The 18,520-nt window shown below is 47.6% G+C and overlaps 1 protein-coding gene and 1 long non-coding RNA gene across 5 annotated transcripts; one reads left to right on the top strand and one right to left on the bottom strand.

Annotated features, from left to right (window-relative positions):
* Positions 1-394: 394 nt before the first annotated feature.
* LOC138761568 (uncharacterized) lies at positions 395-5,270 on the bottom strand. Its single transcript, XR_011356374.1, has 2 exons — positions 5,189-5,270; positions 395-2,739 (listed from the first exon to the last, which is right to left on the bottom strand). It is a non-coding gene; the product is annotated as an uncharacterized lncRNA (long non-coding RNA).
* On the top strand, positions 5,114-18,096 carry LOC138761553 (zinc finger protein 436-like). 4 transcript variants are annotated; one of them, XR_011356367.1, is made up of 3 exons: positions 5,116-5,307; positions 13,205-17,191; positions 17,293-18,096. XR_011356367.1 is itself a non-coding variant. In XM_069933869.1 (2 exons), the coding sequence occupies exon 2, from the start codon at positions 13,740-13,742 to the stop codon at positions 14,361-14,363; it is 624 nt and encodes a 207-aa protein (XP_069789970.1). In that variant the 5' UTR covers positions 5,114-5,316; positions 13,205-13,739; the 3' UTR covers positions 14,364-18,096. The 4 variants fall into 4 exon arrangements, 3 of the variants coding, with proteins under 3 accessions (XP_069789970.1, XP_069789969.1, XP_069789971.1); XM_069933869.1 differs by having other exon boundaries at positions 5,114-5,316; positions 13,205-18,096; XM_069933868.1 differs by having other exon boundaries at positions 13,205-18,096.
* Positions 18,097-18,520: the final 424 nt, after the last annotated feature.

The following is an 18,520-nucleotide window of genomic DNA, read 5'->3' as shown; positions in this document are numbered from 1 at the left end:
TGTTGGTTCCTCTAACAGACTGTTTCGAGCCTTTACAGAGGTGACGGCGGTTAGTGTGGGCGTATGGAACCTGAGGGGTAGCGCTGAGACTTCACCAGTCAGCTGCTGCAAGTGGCGGCTGGTGTCCACTGCTTGTTTGCTGAGCTGTTATTTTAAGGCATGTTGGGTCTATAATACATTTTAATTGCTTTAATTAAAAAATACTATTCATTCAGTTTCCCAAATGTAATTTACAGGAGAAAATGTTGACTGGTAGGACTGTAAGAGTTTCAAGGTTCTGATGTTATTCTTGATATACAAGACGACCCCTGGTTTTGGGCTGACATTTTTAAGGTCGTATTTGTCGCGTTCTCCCCACGTGAGCTTGGAGAAGAACCACACGTACAACAAAGCCTTGGAGTCGAGACTGGTTTATTGCACTGGCCATCATGTTTATATGGGCCCCAAGCACTGACGTCAGGGCACCGTATCATCAGAGCGCCAGCCTGGGTTGGCCAGCGTTCCCGCTACAGCTCGCTTTCTGCCATGTAGGAGGTCATCTGGGCCACGTTTGTTGGCCATTTTGGGGGATGTCCGCATTTCCCTGCAAAGGCCGCTGCACGAGCCCTCCCACCGGAACCAGAAATCGGACTGCCCCTGCATTGAGTGGGGAGGAGTGGAGTCCGGTTAGACATCCCGGTTTTAGGTGGTCGACAGTAAAGATCTCCTCCTTACTGCCAATGTCGGGGACGAAAGTGGAGCTGTTATCCCTGATGACCCTGTTGGGCCCTCGTAGGGTTGTTGTGGGGCGGCTGGTGTACACCCCTTTGCACAAACACATACTGGCAAGTCCCTGGGGATGTTGTTTGGGCTAGCTGTGTGGTGGGGTTGCCATGGGACCCATTTTCACTTCAAGTTCTCAAGGGTCGCCGCGGGGTCTTCCAGGTATTTTTCAGGGGCCAGGAACTTCCCAGAATGATTAAAAGTGCATCACAGATCACCTCTGCTATCGAGGCATTGAAGTCCTCCTTCAGCGTGGTGCAAATCCCGAGCAGGACCCAAGGCAGATTGTCCACCAAGTTAGGACCCTTGGGGAATTATGTCTCCCAGTCCAAGGTTAGGTGTTCTGGGACCCTGAATTGGGACACCCATGTGTCGATGAGTACCCTGGTGCAAGTTTCTGTGATGGTATCAGCTAGCGGGACCGCCTCCTGCCACCTCATGGAGCGGACGACCATGATCAGTGGGTATCTCACCCCGCAAGAAATGGAGGGGCCCCACTATATCAATGTGTTCATGGCTGAAACTGTGCCACGTGGGAGTCTGCACTTTTGAGGATTGGCAGTATGTGCAGGTCTTGGCCCATTGGTTGACCTGCCTCCAGAGGCCATGCCAGACAAATCTGCCAGCCATCACCTTGACAGTGGTTCATATGCCCAGATGTGCCAGGTTGTGGATGGTGTTGAAAACCTAGTGCCTCCATACTGCCAGGATGATGGGCCAAGTACTGTCTGTGGAGATATCACACAGCAGTGTCAGGTGATCTGGGGTAACGGGGACATCTTCCACCCTGAGACCAGAGTAGGCTGTCCTATACACAGGGATCTCAGGGTCCTGCTGCTACACCTTGACGAGGGCCATGTAGTGGACACCCTGGGACAGGGCATATACCAGCTCGATTGCAGGGCGTGACAAGAGAGTCAGCTAGCATGTTGTTTTTTTCTGTGATATGCTGAATGTCCGTGGTAAATTCTGACATGTATAACAAGTGTCTCTGCTGCTGGGCCAACCACTAGTTTGATACCTTATGGAAGGTGAAGGTCAACAGCTTATGATCAGTGAAGACTTTGAATTCTCAAACCTTCCAAAAAGTAACATTAAGTGTATGACCGCCAGGTTCTCGGTCGAAGACACTGAAATGTAAGCTCTGGGGGGCAGATGTGTCTGCTGAAAAACCCCAGAGGTTGCCAATGGCCCTCAATGAGCTGCTTCACACATCTTTACTGCTGTGCTGGAGGCTCTCAGGGCAGTAGATGCCTCCAGTCTGGGCCAGGAGGGTGGCATTGCCCAGTTTGTCTATACATTCTGCAATGCCTTTCAAGACTTTTTGTCCCAGGTAATGTCCTTTGTCTCACCTGCCGTTAGCACAAAGAGGGGGCACATGATGCAGGCCACTGCCAATTTGAATCTGTGGTAAATGTTTATCAAACTGGTGAATTCCTGGAGCCCCTTTACTGTTCATGTCTTGGTGAAGTGCTGGACCACCTCGCCCTTTCCGGGGAGGGGTATTACATCATGTTTGTTTATTCTGTGCCCCAGGAAATCAATAGTATCCAGGCTGAAATGGCACTTTGCAGGGTTAATTGTTAAGCAGAATCTGCTTAACTAGGGCCCCAGTTGTCTTGGGGGCAGCTTGGTCTTTGCGGCTGTGGCTAGCGATGTGCCCAAGCGGATGAATAAAAATGGAAGGCCCTGCCACGTTTTTCAGCCTGAAGGGCATCTATAGGATTTTGAACAGGTCAAAGGTGGTTATAACCACGGTCCTGGGGACGAACTGGGATTTGGTGGATGAGGTTCACCTTGGAGAACATCCATGCCCCGTGCAGGTTGGTGGCAAAGTCTTGGATGTGAGGAAAGGGCCCTGGTCTACGAGCCGCTGGTGTCCTTCTTTGTTCTCTGGGTTGCAATCCTCCGAGGGTCAATGAAGTCCTTGTCTGTGAGCAAGAGTCAGATATCCTCAGGAAGCTGCTCCAGAAAGATCTGCTCAAAGAGCATAAGGCCCTTGGTTAGAGAAAGCATCTAAGTCATTAAGGTGGATGGAATCCTGTCCCCCAATCCATCCAAATGCATCAATTGGATGGCGCACTCATGTTGGGAGAGCCCAAAAGTGTGGGTTAGTAGCCCTTCAAGGGCTGTTGTAGAAAATCAACGACCCTTGCTGCAGTCTGATCGAGGGCGCTGACAACATAGAAATAGCAGGTTACGGCAGTGGTGATGTCCTGAAGCTGTAACTGATCATCAACCTGCTCAAACCACACGTGCAGCTGTGACACCAAAAACGTTGGAAGCCTAAGGTCGCTGGCTCAACTTGATCCATCATTTCTGGACCTGTCAGGGTCACCAATGTAGTGTTTGCACTATGCGAGTGTGGAGAAGAACAACACTCACACCAAGTCTTGGAAAATGAGACTGGTTTATACCTCAGGCCGTCAGGGACCCACATCATCGAGCGCTAGCCTGGGATCGTCCGGCATTCACACCACAACTCACTGACTTACAGTGGGCAGGTCACTGCCTCCTGGTCCGCATGGTCGCCAAGTACTTTGGCCATATTGTGGGCCAGTCTGCATCTCCCTCCCCTCCATCACCCTCTCCCCTCCTCATCTCTTCCCTCACCCTGTCTCCCTCCCCTCACCACCATTTCCCTCCCCTCACCTCCATCACCTTCTCCTCTCACCCTCTCCCTCCTCTCACTCTCTCCCTCCTCTCACTCTCTCCCTCCTCTCACTCTCCTCATCGCTCTTCTCACCTTCTCTCCCCTCACACCCATCTCCCTCCTCTCACCCCCAACTCCTTCACCTCACTCCCATCTCCCTCCCCTCTGCCCATCATTCCCTCCCCATCCCATCACCCTCTCCCACCCATCTCTCCATTTACCCCCGTCTCCCTCCCCTCCCCTCCAGTCATCCCCATCACTCCCTCCCCTCACCCTCATCTCTCCCCTCTTCCCATCCCTCCCTTTGTGTCTCCTTCCCCTCACTCAACTCCCTCCCCTCACCCCCTGTCACCCTATCCCAGTCGCTCCCTCCCATCACCCCCTGTCTCCCTCCCCTCCCCCTCTCCCTTTAGCCCACGTTGCTCCCTTCCCTAACTGCCAGTCTCCCTCCCGTCCCCTCACGCCATCTCACTCCCTTCACCCTTCACATCTCTCCCCTAACCCCGTCTCCCTCCCCTCATCCCCATTGCTCCCTCCCGTCAAGTGTCTACCTCCCCTCACCCTCCTTATCTCTATCTCCTCACGATCACTACCTCACCTCCCCTCACCACCATCTCCCTTCCCTCCATCATCCTCTCCCTCACCCCGTTTCCCTCCCACCCTCATCTCTCTTCCCTCACCCCCTCCCTCCCTTCAACCTCATCTCTCTCCCCTCCCCTGTCACTCCCTCCCCTCCAATCGCTCCCTCCCCTCCTCATCTCTCTCCCTTCACCCCATCTCCCTCAACACCATCGCTCCCTCCCCTCACCCCGTGCCTCCCTCCCTTCACCCTTCTCCCACCTGTCTCTCACCCATCTTCCTTCCCCACCCTGTTGCCCTCTCCCCTCCCCATCTCCCTCCCCACCCCCTCACCCCCACCTTCCTCCCCTCACTGCCTTTCCCTCCCCTCATCTCACCCCCATTGACCTCTCTCTTCACCCCACATCGCTCCCTCCCCTCACCCCATCTCCCTTCCCTCAACCCTGTCGCTCCCTCCTCACCCCCATCTCCCTCCCCTCAACCCTGTCGCTCCCTCCTCACCCCCATCTCCCTCCCCTCAACCCTGTCGCTCCCTCCTCACCCCCATCTCCCTCCCCTCAACCCTGTCGCTCCCTCCTCACCCCCATCTCCCTCCCCTCAACCCTGTCGCTCCCTCCTCACCCCCATCTCCCTCCCCTCTCTTCACCCCATCACTGTCCCCTCAACCCCTCATCTCTCCTCATCCTCCACATCTCCCTCCCCTCAACACTATCCCTCCCTCCACTCACCCCCGTGCCTCCCTGCCCACCCCTTCTCCCTTCTCCCTCCTCCCACCCGTATCTCCCCTCATCTTCCCGTCGCTCTCTCCCCCCCTCCCCTCAACCCCGTCGCTCGCTCCCTCCCCTCACCCCCGTCTCCCGCTCCCTCCCCTCACCCCCGTCTCCCTCCCTGCCCCTCGCCCCAACTCCCTCCCCACCCCCTGTCTCCCTCCCCTCCTTTCACCCCCGTTGGCCTCTCCCTTCACCCCACGTCGCTCCCTCCCCTCAACCCCATTTCCCTCCCCTCATCCCCGTCGCTGCCTCCCCTCATCCCCGTCGCTGCCTCCCCTCACCCCCTTCTCCCTCTCCTCCCCATCACTCCGTTCCCTCAACCCCTTCTCATCTCTCTCCCCTAACCCCCATCTCCCTCCCTTCCCACACCCCCATTACCCTCTCCCTTAACTCCCTGTCGCTCTCCTCTCCCCTCCATGAGTACCTTGGATGCATCGCGGCCGTCTCGGCCCTCAGTCTCTGAGGGCGGGGAAAGCCGCCAAGCAGGAAGTGACGTCAGAATCATATGACACCAGTAGGCTAGTCCGGCAGCGGGTTATGGGGGTGAGATTGGTACAACTGTTTCCCCGCGTTTGGGGGGGGGGGGGGAGGTTAGTTGAAGTGGTCGATTGGGGGACGGGATAGATATCCAGGGGGGGAATGGGAGATAAGGGACGGGGATGGAAGGGGGAAGGTAGGGAAGGGGGATTGAGATAGGGGGTTGGGAGGAGAGGGATGGGGATAGGTTGAGGGGGACAGGGTTGTCGGTTGTTGATGGGATGGGAAGGGGAGAGGATGGGAGGGAAAATGGGGGTGGATGTGGTGTGGGATGGGAGGGTGGGATGGGATTGGGAGGGACCTGTCAGCCTGTGTTCTTTCCCCTTCCTCTCTCTTCCCCTTTTTTTTCGTTCAGACCTCTGCAGATTTTTCATTTTATTCCCGATCAAGGCAAAGATTTATGAGCATTTCACGGATAGTCACCGTGTGTTTAAAACGTTACTAACGTGCCCAATGATACTCGATTAATCCACAACCCTGGTACTTTTTGAAGGTGGGAGGAGACCGAGTCCCCGGCGGGAACCCACCAGATGCGAACCCGGATCGCTGGTTTTGTAACAACACTGCACTAACTGCTACACGAACCATTCCAGCTGTGTGAGGGATGGTTGAGTCTCACGAGGCTAATTGAGTTTTTTGAGGAGGTAACAAAAGAATTTGATGAGGATAGGATGGTAGATGTGGTCGACATGGATTTTAGCAAGGCATTTGACCAGGACCCCCATGGAAGACTAGTCCAGAAATTTACGAGGTATGTGACCCATGGAACCTTGGCTGTGGATTAAACATTGGCTTGCCTGTAGAAAGCAGAGAGTAGTTATGGATGGAAAGGATTCTGCCTGGATGTCGGTGACTAGTGGAGGATCTGTTCTGGAACCCCTGCTCTTTGTGATTTTTATAAGTGACCTGGATGAAGAGGTGGAAGTATGGGTCAGTATGTTTGCAGATATTACGAAGGTTGGAGAAGTTGTGGATGGACCTGAAGGTTGGAGAAGGTTATAACAGGATATAGACAGGATGTAGAGTTAAGAAAAGTTCTTTGGTACACAGTTCAATCTCACTTCTCACTCCTCCAACTTCACTGGTTGCTGACAATTCTTATACTGTGCACAGAATTTAACATTTATAAAGTTCATCAGGCTTTGGTGATTTGGAAGGTAAATGGTTACCGCTCAGGAAGGTTCTTGTCAGTTTTAAGAGAGAGATTTGTTGTTCCAGGTCATCCACAACTGATGTACTTCCATCAGCCACTCCAGTGTCTTGCTGATGAAACCTGATAACTGGATAACTGGATTCTCCAGATTCTCTGATCACCACAGTTCCTTTTTGTTTCACTTACTCCAAATGAAACATTAGACAGCCAGTCCTCTTGCATGAACCACAAGGGCTTTGACCAGACTGTCTTAAAAATGGGCTTTCCATAAGCTTGCCAGTTTGTTCTGTTCCAGTCCCAGCTGCTTCTGCAGGCTGTAACACTGTACAAATGATCTCTGTCTGTCTGTCTCTCTCTCACACAGAGAGAAAAGCCTGTTTGACTCTCTCTGCTTGCCAAACCACATGACCCTCTTTGAACAGCAAGCTCTCTTCCAGACTGCAGCATCTCCGACATGCTCTTTCATCTGTTGCCTTTTGTAAACAACAATCCATTAATGAATTTTCTTGAGCACTCTCCAAAGGTCTTGCAAAATCTCTGAGGCTTCAAGATATGTCTAGAATGGGGTAGTCCTTCAGTATTTTAAATAAGATCTGTTTTAAAGTGTTTGTATATAACCTACTCGAACAAACCTTTCCCAATTTATCTCCCAAAAACATATCTATATACTTTGTCACAAGTGGTACATGGATTTCAATCTAGATGAGAGTGAGGTGATGCATTTTGGAAGATCAAACAAAGACTGAATGCAGCGTTATTATTCGGATACAACAGTGTGGATGAACAGAAGGAACTTGAGGTCCAAATCTCTCAGGTTTTCCACATTAGTTGATCAGATAGTTAAGGTGACATATAGTTTGATGGGCTTCATTTGTTGAGGAATTGAATTCAAGATTCATGAGGTAGTGTTAGAGTTCTATAAACCTCTGGTAGACCACACGTGGAATATTGTGTTTAGTTTAGTCACCTTATTACAAGAAGGATATGGTAGCTATGGTGAGGGTGCAGAGGAGACATTAGGATTAATAACAAGGCGCTGAAGAAAATCAGCGTAACTCAGTTCCTGAAGCTCGGGCAACATCCTAATAAATCTCTGCAGTCTTTGAAACTTATTGATACCTTTCCAATAGTTAGGTGACCAAAACTGCACACAATACTCCAAATTTGGTCTCACTGATGTCTTATACAACTTTATCATAACATCCCAGCTCCTGCACTCAATACTTTGATTGATGAAGGCCAATGTGCTAAAAGCTCTCTTTACAAGCTTATCCACCTGTGATGCCACTTTCAAGGAATTATGTATCTGTATTCCCAGATCCCTCTGTTCTACCGCACTCCTCAATGGCCCACCGTATATGTTCTTTCTTGGTTTGTCCTTTCAAAATGCAAAACCTCACACTTGTCTGCATTAAATTCCATTTTCTATTTTGTAGCCCATTTTTCCAGCTGGTCCAGATCCCTCAGCAAGTTTTGAAAACTTTCCTCACTGTCCATAACACGTCTAAACTTTGTTTCATCTGTAAACTTGCTGAATCAATTTACTACATTGTCATCCAGATCATTGATATAGATGACAAACAACAATGGTCCCAGCACCGATCTCTGAGGCATCACTAGTCACAGACTCCAGTCTGAGAAGCCATCGTCCACCACTATTCTCTGGCCTTTCCCGTCCAGCTGTTGTCAAATCCAGTTCACTACTTCACCGTGAATACCTAGCCTCTGAACCTTCCTGACTAACCTCCCATGTGGAACGTAGTCAAAGGCCTTACTAAAGTCCACGTTGACAACATCCACAGCCTACCTTTGTCTATTGGAATTCTTTGAGATGGTGACAGGTAAAATAGATGGGGGAGAGCCAGTGGATGTGGTGTACCTGGACTTCCAAAAGGCCTTCGATAAGGTCCCGCTTAAACGACTGGCTTACAAAATCAAGGCTCATGGGATTGGGGGCAAAGTATTGATGTGGATTGAGAACTGGCTGGCAGGTAGAAGACAGAGAGTTGGGATAAATGGCTCGTTTTCTGAGTGGCAGGCGGTGACCAGTGGGGTGCCACAGGGATCTGTACTGTTCACAATTTACATTAAGGGGATCTCATAGAGACGTATAAAATTCTGGCAGGACTGGACAGAATGGATGCAGATGGGATAAACATAGAAACATAGAAGATAGGAGCAGGAGTAGGTCATTCGACCCTTTGAGTCTGCTCCGCCATTCAACGAGATCATGGCTGATCTTAAAGTTCAGTACCCCGTCCCCGCCTTCTCTCCGTAACCTTTAATACCCTTATACTGAAGAAATATATCTAATTCCCTCTTAAATATATTTAATGAACCTGCCTCTACTGCCCTCTGTGGCAATGAATTCCACAGATTCACCACCCTCTGGTTAAAGAAATTCCTCCTCATCTCGGTCCTAAATGGTTTGCCTATTATCCTCAAACCATTGCCCCGTGTTCTGGATTTTCCCATCATTGGAAACATCCCATCTGCATCCATTCTGTCCAGTCCTGCCAGAATTTTATGTCTCTATGAGATCCATCCCCTCTCAATCTTCTAAACTCCAGCGAGTACAATCCCAATTTGCGCAGTCTTTCCTCATAAGTCATTCCTGCCATTCCAGGTATCAGCCTGGTGAATCACTTCTGCACTCCCTCCATTGCAAGAACATCCTTCCTTAGATAAGGTGACCAAAACTGCACACAATACTCCAGGTGTGGTCTCACCAAGGCCCTATACAGCTGCAGTATCCTTGTTCCTATACTCAAACCCTCTTGATATGAAGGCCAACATACCATTTGCCTTTTTAACCACCTGCTGTACCTGCATACTCGCCTTCAGAGACTGGCGTACAAGTACCCCTAGGTCTCTCTGCACTTCCCCATCTCTTAATCTATTGCCCTCTGGTTAGTATTACCAAAGTGGATAACCTCACATTTATCCACATTGTAGTGCATTTGCCATGTATCTGCCCAGTCCCTCAATTTATCCAAATCACACTGGAGCTTCCTGACCCCCTCTTCCGTTCACACAACCCCTCCTAGCTTAGTGTCATCTGCAAATTTGGAGATATTACATTCAATCCCCTCATTCAGATCATTAATGTAAATTGTGAACAGCTGTGGTCCCAGTACAGATCCCTGTGGCACCCCACTGGTCACCGCCTGCCACTCAGAAAACGAGCCATTTATCCCAACTCTCTATCTTCTACCTGCCAGCCAGTTCTCAATCCACATCAATACTTTGCCCCCAATCCCATGAGCCTTGATTTTGGAAGCCAGTCGTTTATGCAGGACCTTATCGAAAGCCTTTTGGAAGTCCAGGTACACCACATCCACTGGCTCTCCCCCATCTATTTCACCTGTCACCATCTCAAAGAATTCCAATAGATTTGTCAAGCACGATTTACCTTTTGTAAATCCATGTTGACTCTGTCTGATTCCTTCTCTGCTAGTCATATGCTCCGCTATTACATCCTTAATAATGGATTCCATCATTTTGCCCACTACTGATGTAAGGCTCACCGGCCTATAACTCCCCGCTTTTTCTCTACCCCCCTTTTTAAATAGTGGGGTAACATTAGCTCCCCTCCAATCCATGAGTACTGATCCTGAGTCTATCGAGTTCTGGAAAATAATTCTTAAAGCATCTGCTATCTGAATGCCCACTTCCTTAAGTACCCTAGGATGTAGATTATTAGGCCCTTGGGATTTATCTGCCTTCAATCCCATCAATTTCCCCAAGACCATGTCCTTAGAGATGCTGATTTCTCTCAGTTCCTTGCATTAGTCTCTATGTTTCCCAATATCCTTGGGGGGTTATTTGTATCCTCTCTTGTAAAAACAGAACTAAAGTAAGAATTTAATTGGTCTGCCATTTCCTTATTCCCCATTATATATTCTCCTGATTCCGACTGCAAAGGACCTACTCTGGATTTCACCAATCTTTTCCTCTTGACATATTTATAAATGCTTTTGCAGTCGGTTTTTATATTTGCCGCAAGCTATTTTCGTAATTTATTTTTGCTCTCTTGATTAATCCCTTTGTCCTCCTTTGGTGCATCTTGAACTGCTCCCAGTCTTCGGTTGTGGTACTTTTTTTGGCCAATTGATATGCTCTCTCTTTTGACCTAATGCTGTCTCTAATTTCCCTTGTTATCCACGGTTGAGTCACCTTTTTTGGTTTATGTTTCCAATGATGGGAAAATCCAGAACCCGGGGCCATGGTTTGAGGATAATAGGCAAACCATTTAGAACCGAGATGAAGAGGAATTTCTTTACCCAGAGGGTGCTGAATCTGTGGAATTCATTGCCACAGAGGGCAGTAGAGGCAGGTTTAGAGGGAATTGGATATATTTCTTCAGTATAAAGGTTTTAAAGGTTATGGAGAGAAGGCGGGGACGGGGTACTGAACTTTAAGATCAGCCATGATCTCGTTGAATGGCGGAGCAGGCTCGAAGGGTCGAATGACCTACTCCTGTTCCTATCTTCTATGTTTCTATGTCAACTTTACTGGTAACCTCTTTGAAAAACTCTGTAAGATTGGTTAAACATGATGTCACACGCAGACTATCCCTAATCAATCCATCGCTATCCAAAAAATTGATCTCTTAGAGCACCTTCCAATAATTGACGTTAGTCTCACCTGCCTATAATTTCCAGGGTTACTTTTGGAGCCTTTTTTAAACAATGGAACAACGTGAACTACCTTCCAATACTCTGGCACCAGACCCATGGCTAAGGACATTTTAAATATTTCTGCCAAAGCCCCTGAAAATTTTACACTATCCTTCTGCAAGGCCCGAGGGAATATCTTGTCGGGCCTGAGGGATTTATCCACCGTTATTTGCTTTAAGGCAGCAAACACTTCCTCCTCTTTTATCTGTATAAGGTCCATAACCTCGTTTTCCTTACTTCCCACAACTCTGAGCTCTTTTCCTGAGTAAATACTGATGAGAAAATAATCAAGACCTCTCCATACAAAGCTGAGCACTTTGATCTTCAAAGGGATCAATTCTGTTCTTTATTATCCTTTTACTCCTAACATACTTGTAGAACTCCTCAAAATTTCCCTTCACATTGTCGGCCAAACCTACCCAATGTCTTCTTTGAGCTCCTTGATTTCTTTCTTGAGGTTTTTCTTGCATTTTCTATGCTCCTGAAGTACCTCATCTACTCCATGTTGTCTATACCTGTTATACACCGCACTTTACTTCTGAACCAGATCCCCAATATCTCTTGAAAACCAAGGTTCCTTCTGCCTGTTAACTTCGCCTTTAATTCTGACAGAAACATGCAAACTCTGTACTCTCAAAATGTCATCTTTGAAGGTCCCCCACATACCTTGCACGTCCTTGACCAAAAACAACTTATCCCAATCCACGCATTCTAAATCCTTTCTCATTTCAAGGCCCAGACCTATCCTTCTCCATAATAAACTTGAAACTAATGGTGTTATGATCACTGGACCCAAAATGTTCCCCCTACATACTTCTGTCAGAAGGAACTTGAGGTCCAAATCTCTCAGGTTTTCCACGTCAGTTGATCAGATAGTTAAGATGGCATATAATTTGATGGGCTTCATTTGTCGAGGAATTGAATTCAAGATTCATGAGGTAGTGTTAGAGCTCTATAAACCTCTGTTAGACCACACGTGGAATATTGTGTTTAGTTTGGTCACCTTATTACAGGGAGGATATGGTAGCTATGGAGAGGGTGCAGAGGAGACTTATTAGGATTAATAACAAGGTGCTGAAGAAAATCAGCGTAACTCAGTTCTTGAAGCTCGGGCAACATCCTAGTAAATCTCTGCAGTCTTTGAATCTTATTGATACCTTTCCAATAGTTAGGTGACCAAAACTGCACACAGTACTCCAAATTTGGTTTCACTGATGTCGTATACAACTTTATCATAACATCCCAGCTCCTGCACTCAATACTTTGATTGATGAAGGCCAATGTGCTAAAAGCTCTCTTTACAACCTTATCCACCTGTGATGCCACTTCCCCAATATGAGATCCAGGATTGCACTCTCTCATTGGTACCTCTATATATTGATTTAGAAAAGTTCCCTGAACACATTTGACAAATTCCAAGCCACCCAGCCCTTTTACAGTATGGGAGCCCCAGCCAATATGTGGAAAGTTAAACTCTCCTTTTATCACGATTTTACGTTTCCAGCAGCTGTCTGCTCTCTCTCTCTACAGATTTGCTCCTTCAATTCTTGCTGACCATTGGGGTGGTCTCTAATACATATAATAAATTCTCATTCATGAGTGGGCTCAGGTGGGAGATGGTGGTGGAGGCTGGAACAGTAGGGCCATTGAAGAGACTCTTAGATGAGTTCATGGATAGTTATGAGATAGGGAAGGTTTAGTTTATTTTAGTAGCACGTATGGGTCAGTACACCATCGAAGGGCCTATACTGAGCTGTATTGTGATCCTTCCTGATAGTTAATACCCCTGTCAGAATTCCTTCATCCATCTGTCCTGAGAAGAGTTCTCTACTCTCCCAGATATGCCACTAACCATCAGCTCCACCATCTTGTGAGACCCAGGGGATAAAATCCGCTGATTGTGTCCACCGGAGAGAGCAAAATTTTAAAGGACACCAGTTCTACACTGCAGTCTTTGACATTTTATACCTGGAATAAATCGTTGGAACAAAAGAGTAGAACCAACTATGTCACAGCTTATCATAGAGATGAGAATTTTCTTCACTGCTAATGTTACTCTTTTGGTTAACAGGGTATTTTCCAGATGTGGGATTGCTGTGTAAACAAATCTCACCCGGCATCGCATCAGATCCGCAGTGTTAGTGAGACCCTGTTGGTGTCACTGGCACCTGAATGTCACCAGTATTTAAATGCCCAAGACGACGGCATGTTTTCCTTCTGAGAAGAGATTCCAAGGTGCAATCCAAGTTGAAAAGCAGTGGGTCCCCCCCCCCCCCCCCCAGCCCTGCCTGGGGGTGTTGAGGATCACCGCATGTGGACAGAACTTCGGTCGGAGTAAGTAGTGCACCAGCCACAGCAAGGAGTAGCCCCACATATATTCTGCGTGTGTTGGAGGTCTTGATGAAGATTCCCGAAGAAAGTTTCCTGCAGTTCTTGGAAGGACTGTGCTAATATTTCCTTAATAAAGGCAAAGAGAAAAGCAACAATTTTCCAACCCAGCTGGAAACCTGTGCTTCAGCTTTTGTCCAAAATGAATATACCCTGTTGTTAAATCACTGCAATCCTTAAACTTGATCCACTGCCTGAGGTCACACCAGCCCCTAAACATGATGAAACACCAGCGGGTTCATGGTGGGAAGAGGCCCTTCACCTGCTCCCAGTGCAGTAAGGGGTTCACTCGGTCATACCACCTTATGAGGCACCAGGTGGTTCACACCGGGGAGAGGCCCTTCACCTGCTCCCAGTGCGGGAAGGGCTTCTCAGAGTCCTCCCATCTTCAGGCCCACCAGGTGGTCCACACTGGGCAGAAGGCCTTCACGTGCTCCCAGTGCGGGAAGGGGTTCATCTACTCGTCCCACCTGCTGACCCATCAGCGGATCCACACCGGGGAGAAGCCCTTTTCGTGCTCCGAGTGCGGGAAGGGCTTCTCCTGGCTGTCGCAGTTGGTGAGACACCAGCGGGGTCACACGGGGGAGAGACCATTCACCTGCCCTGAGTGTGGAAAGGGCTTCATTCAGTCATCCCATTTGCTGACCCATCAGCGAGTCCACACCGGCGAGAGGCCATTTACCTGCCTCGAGTGTGGCAAGGGCTTCACCCAGTCATCGTATTTGGTCAATCATCAACGCATCCACACTGGGGAGAGACCCTTCATCTGCCCGGAGTGTGGGAAGGACTTCAACCAGTTGTCCCACCTGCTGAAGCACCGGCGGGTGCATTCCATGAATTAAGTGTTCCACCAAACACCCATGCATTGTGTCCCCTTAGGCTCAGAACTGAACCCGGGTAAAGGGCATACCCTGGGGATTGGTTCTGCTGATGGTGGAAACCCAGGTAACTGGGCTGGAGTTGTAGTTCTGGGGCTGTGATAAATAAACCACTTCTCTTTCAATCCTCCCACCCCCCCCCCCCCCCCCCCCGTGTCACAGACCTTTTATGTCTGCAGAGAAATGAGGACTTATTCATTTCAACATTCACAGGGAACTATGAACTCTGCACTTGTGACATGGTTAGAACGTTATGGGTGTGAAATTGGCTTCCCTTTGCTCTATTCCACCTGGTTGCTCTCGTTCTCTCTCATTTACCCCTATCCCCACCCCCTCTCTCTGCCGCTTGCTCCTCCTTCTGCACCACCTCCTCCTTCTGCACCACCCCCTCCCCCGCTAGTGGAAAATGTTCTTTGGCGAGGGAGAAACTCACTCTTTCCCAGAGATGTTAGGTCGTGGAAAGAGGTGCCAGAAGAGGTGAGAACAATTGCAAGTTTTAAATAAAGCATTTGGCCATATCTATGGCTGGGGAAGGTTCGGAGTGATGTTGGCCAATGGAACCAGTTCTAGTGCCAACATAGCTGGCACGGCCGAGTCGTGCTGAAAGACCTGCTTCAGTGCTGTGAACCTCTACAATTGTCCACAACATGGAGTAAAAATGGAGGCCATTTGGACCTCAGACCATTTGGTCTGAGATGGAAACTTCTGCCAACGCATCCCACCATCTTGTCTCAATGCCCCATCTCTTGTTCTGAGATCTCTTCTCCCCCTCACTGCTCCACTCCCGGCTCAGGAGTCTTGAACTCTACTGGGATGCTGCAAAGAAGAATCTTAACAGTCCTTGCATGTATTTCTTTCCTTTCAAACAGTTTTCTATATCCAATCCTCTCTCTTCCAGATTCTCCTCCTGTCATTAGACTCCCAAATGCAAGAAGTGATGTCCTTCCGCTGCTTTTATTGATCTTTCTTTCTTTGTCCTCTGCACTGACATTTCAACACCACTCCCCACACCTTTTGTTTATCATTGCCCATCCAGCACACAGAATGAAGCTCTTCTCTGCAGGTAGTACGTGTAAAGGTAGAAGGATAAGATGGGTAGTGCGGGATTTTATTTCACCCCGTGTTTGGCTGAGGTCTGGATGCAAGGGTCGCAGAGACAGCCAAACTCAGCATAATTAAGTCGGACTTGAATGTGTGTTGTGTGGCCTTAACCAGCAAACCCTGGGGCCACGCTGGACCATTCCTTATCCCAGCAGCATAGACGCAGTGGACAGGCTGATCTGGACATGATGTGAAATGTTGGTGAGGCCCCATTCGGAGGATTGTGTTAGGTTTCGGTCACCATGCGGCGGGGAAGATGCTGTGAGGGTGCAGAGATTTTGGAGATGCACATCATGCAAACTGGCCCAATGTCTCCATAATGCCCCACCCACACTGGCCCCACCTGCCTGCATTTTGGTCAGATCCCTCTCACCCCATCCCATCATGTATCGGTTTTTTCCTTAAATATTGCAAGAGTTTCTGCCTCAACCACCTCATTTGTCAACCTGCTGTTGTCTGTTTAGAAATAATATTCTCCCACAGGTTCCCGTTAAAGTTTTTGAGGATGTTGCCAGCACTCGGGAGCTTTTGAGAGATGCTGAGCAGGGTGGGGTGTTATTCTTTGGGGTGCAGGAGGATGAGGGGTGATCTCACAGAGGTGGACAACATCCTGAGAGGAATAGATGTGAACGCAGAGTCTTTGGTGCAGAGCTGGGAAACTGGTAACCAAAGGTTTAAGGCAGGGGTCTCCACAGTGGTTGATATTGATGCCTGAGGGTCTGTTTATATTCTGTTTATTGAAACATACTGATAATAATATAGTTATAATAATTTGCTATTAGTTGGACACAAGACAGTGGGTCATTGTAATGCCTGTTTCCACATGGATGAATCGATTTGCATTTCTTTTATCGTGCTCTTTTTTAAATACTCTATTAACATAACAGCCATGTTATTCGTCATGGACATTGTAGTCTTGTAACACTTCAAAACGTTTTCGCTAGCCTTAATTTTATTTTCAAGTATGTAACAGAATCTGGGTTGTGGCACAAGGAGTGGACATTGGAATGTGGATTTGACCCTTCGTTTACTGATGAAACAGTGTCGACATGAAAAGATTTTCAGTAATGATGCCTTGAAACTTGCAAAGATGAATGATTATCTCGAAAGGATTCGCTCTAATGTGAAAAACAAAGATCTTGATTGTTTTAAGGTGCTGATAGAAAAAAATCATAAACTAACCAAATGTAAGGATATTTTTTAAAGTGGCTGCCAGTGGAGGAGGGGCTGAATACAGATCTGCAGTTTCCGTCACTGATGAACATGGAAAGAGTATGTCTACGGCAAGAATTATTTACTTATTTGAACCTGCCTGGGGGTCAATGGGGGATCAAGGTTTCCATGAAGGGGTCGATGGTCTAATTTGTTTGGAGGCCCCTGGTTTAAGGTTGGGGGAGAGATTTAACTGGAATCTGAGGGGTAATTTGTTTTTGCAAAGACTGATGGCTGTATGGAACTAGGTGTTCCGGAGGAGGTGGTTGTGGCAGGTGCTATTGCAATGTTCAGGAAAAAGTTGGATGGCTGACACCTGTTTCGGAAGATCAGACCGGTTTTATAAAAAAAACTAACTCTTATTTTAATATTCGTCAGTTAATGGATAATTCATATTTACCTTCTAGCACAGTCCCTGAATGCGTTCTTTCTTTAGATGCTGAGAAAGTGTTTGATCGGGTGGAATGGATAATTTGGGGGTAATTATTTATGATCTTAATTTTGGACTCTTATTACAAGGATTAAATTACTGTGTTCGTGCCCCACCACTTCCATTCTTACTAACTCTCAATTGTCTCAGCCTTTCAATTTGCAAAGGAGTTGCCGCCAAGGATGCCCTTTAAGTCTACAACATTTTGATCTGGTCATAGAGCCATTGGTGATTGCATATCAGGAGTGTCAATATATTCCTGGGATTTGGAGGAAGCGGATGAAGTCTCTCTATGCGGATGATCTTTCACTTTACATATTGTTTTGTTGATCCCAAATAAATGTTATGTCTAGTCTTTGATTTCTGTTTTGGTGAGACATGCTGAATGACACAGGTGGAAGGACATGGCCCCGTCTACTTGTGCTCAGTAGCTGAAAGATATTCTGTTTAAATTTAGAAAAGATTCAATGTCCAATCAATAATTCCAGCATAAGATTCCACGTGTTGTGGGGACCATTCTTTAGATATATTTTACAATCTGAGTTTTGTTGGTTGTTTTCACTCACCTTTATGAGTAAAGTTTATCGTTGGTTCTTTCTGCTGCGCAACATTTTTCGAGGGATGGGGTTTTGAGTAACTTTTGATTTCTATTTTTGTTATTTTTTTTGTCCTTGTATCTATTTGTTTGCTGCGATATTATGGCTGTGATGCAATATGTTGATTTGTGTAATTTCTAACACATTTTGCATTCCGTATAAACTATGAACTGGCTTGGATATTTATGTATAAAATCAATATCTTAAAAAGATCGGATGAGATTTGAGTGATATGGGCCAAACAGGGGCAGGTTGGAGAGTAGTCTGCCTGGGCATTGGGAGGAAGGGCCTGTTCCCACCCTGGTTGACTCGGTTTCCTCGAATTGAATCACGTCCCTCATCTATGATCTGAGAAAGAATGTGGTGATGTTGGGGGGGTGGGGGGGGGGAATGAAGAGGAGGTTTACCAGGATTATTCCTGGAATGCGAGAGCTAACATATGAGGAACATTTGGCAGCTCTTGTACTGTATTCACTGGAATATAGAAGAATAGAAGGGATCTCATGAAGACATTTCGAATGCTGAAAGAATTGGACAGAGTGAATAAGATGTTTCCCTTGGTGGGTGAATCCAGGACAAGAGGGCCTGAGAAGCTACCATTTAAAACAGAGATAGGAAAATACTTTAGTCCGAGGGCTGTGGATCTGTGGAACTCATCACTACAGGCAGTGGTGGACACCGATCACTGGGAGAGTTTAAGCAGGAATATCTCATTGGTTGGGGTGTCGGGATATGGGGAAAAGGTTGGCAATTGGAACTAGGTGTGAGTATAGTTCAGCTCA

The sequence above is a fragment of the Narcine bancroftii genome, chromosome 4 (assembly GCF_036971445.1).
Source record: "Narcine bancroftii isolate sNarBan1 chromosome 4, sNarBan1.hap1, whole genome shotgun sequence".
NCBI lineage: Eukaryota > Metazoa > Chordata > Chondrichthyes > Torpediniformes > Narcinidae > Narcine > Narcine bancroftii.
This window is presented reverse-complemented; position numbering and strand designations above follow the sequence as displayed.

Excerpts from the sequence above, each read along its gene's own strand:
- LOC138761553 (XM_069933869.1), top strand. The coding sequence starts at position 13,740 with ATGATGAAACACCAGCGGGTTCATGGTGGGAAGAGGCCCTTCACCTGC.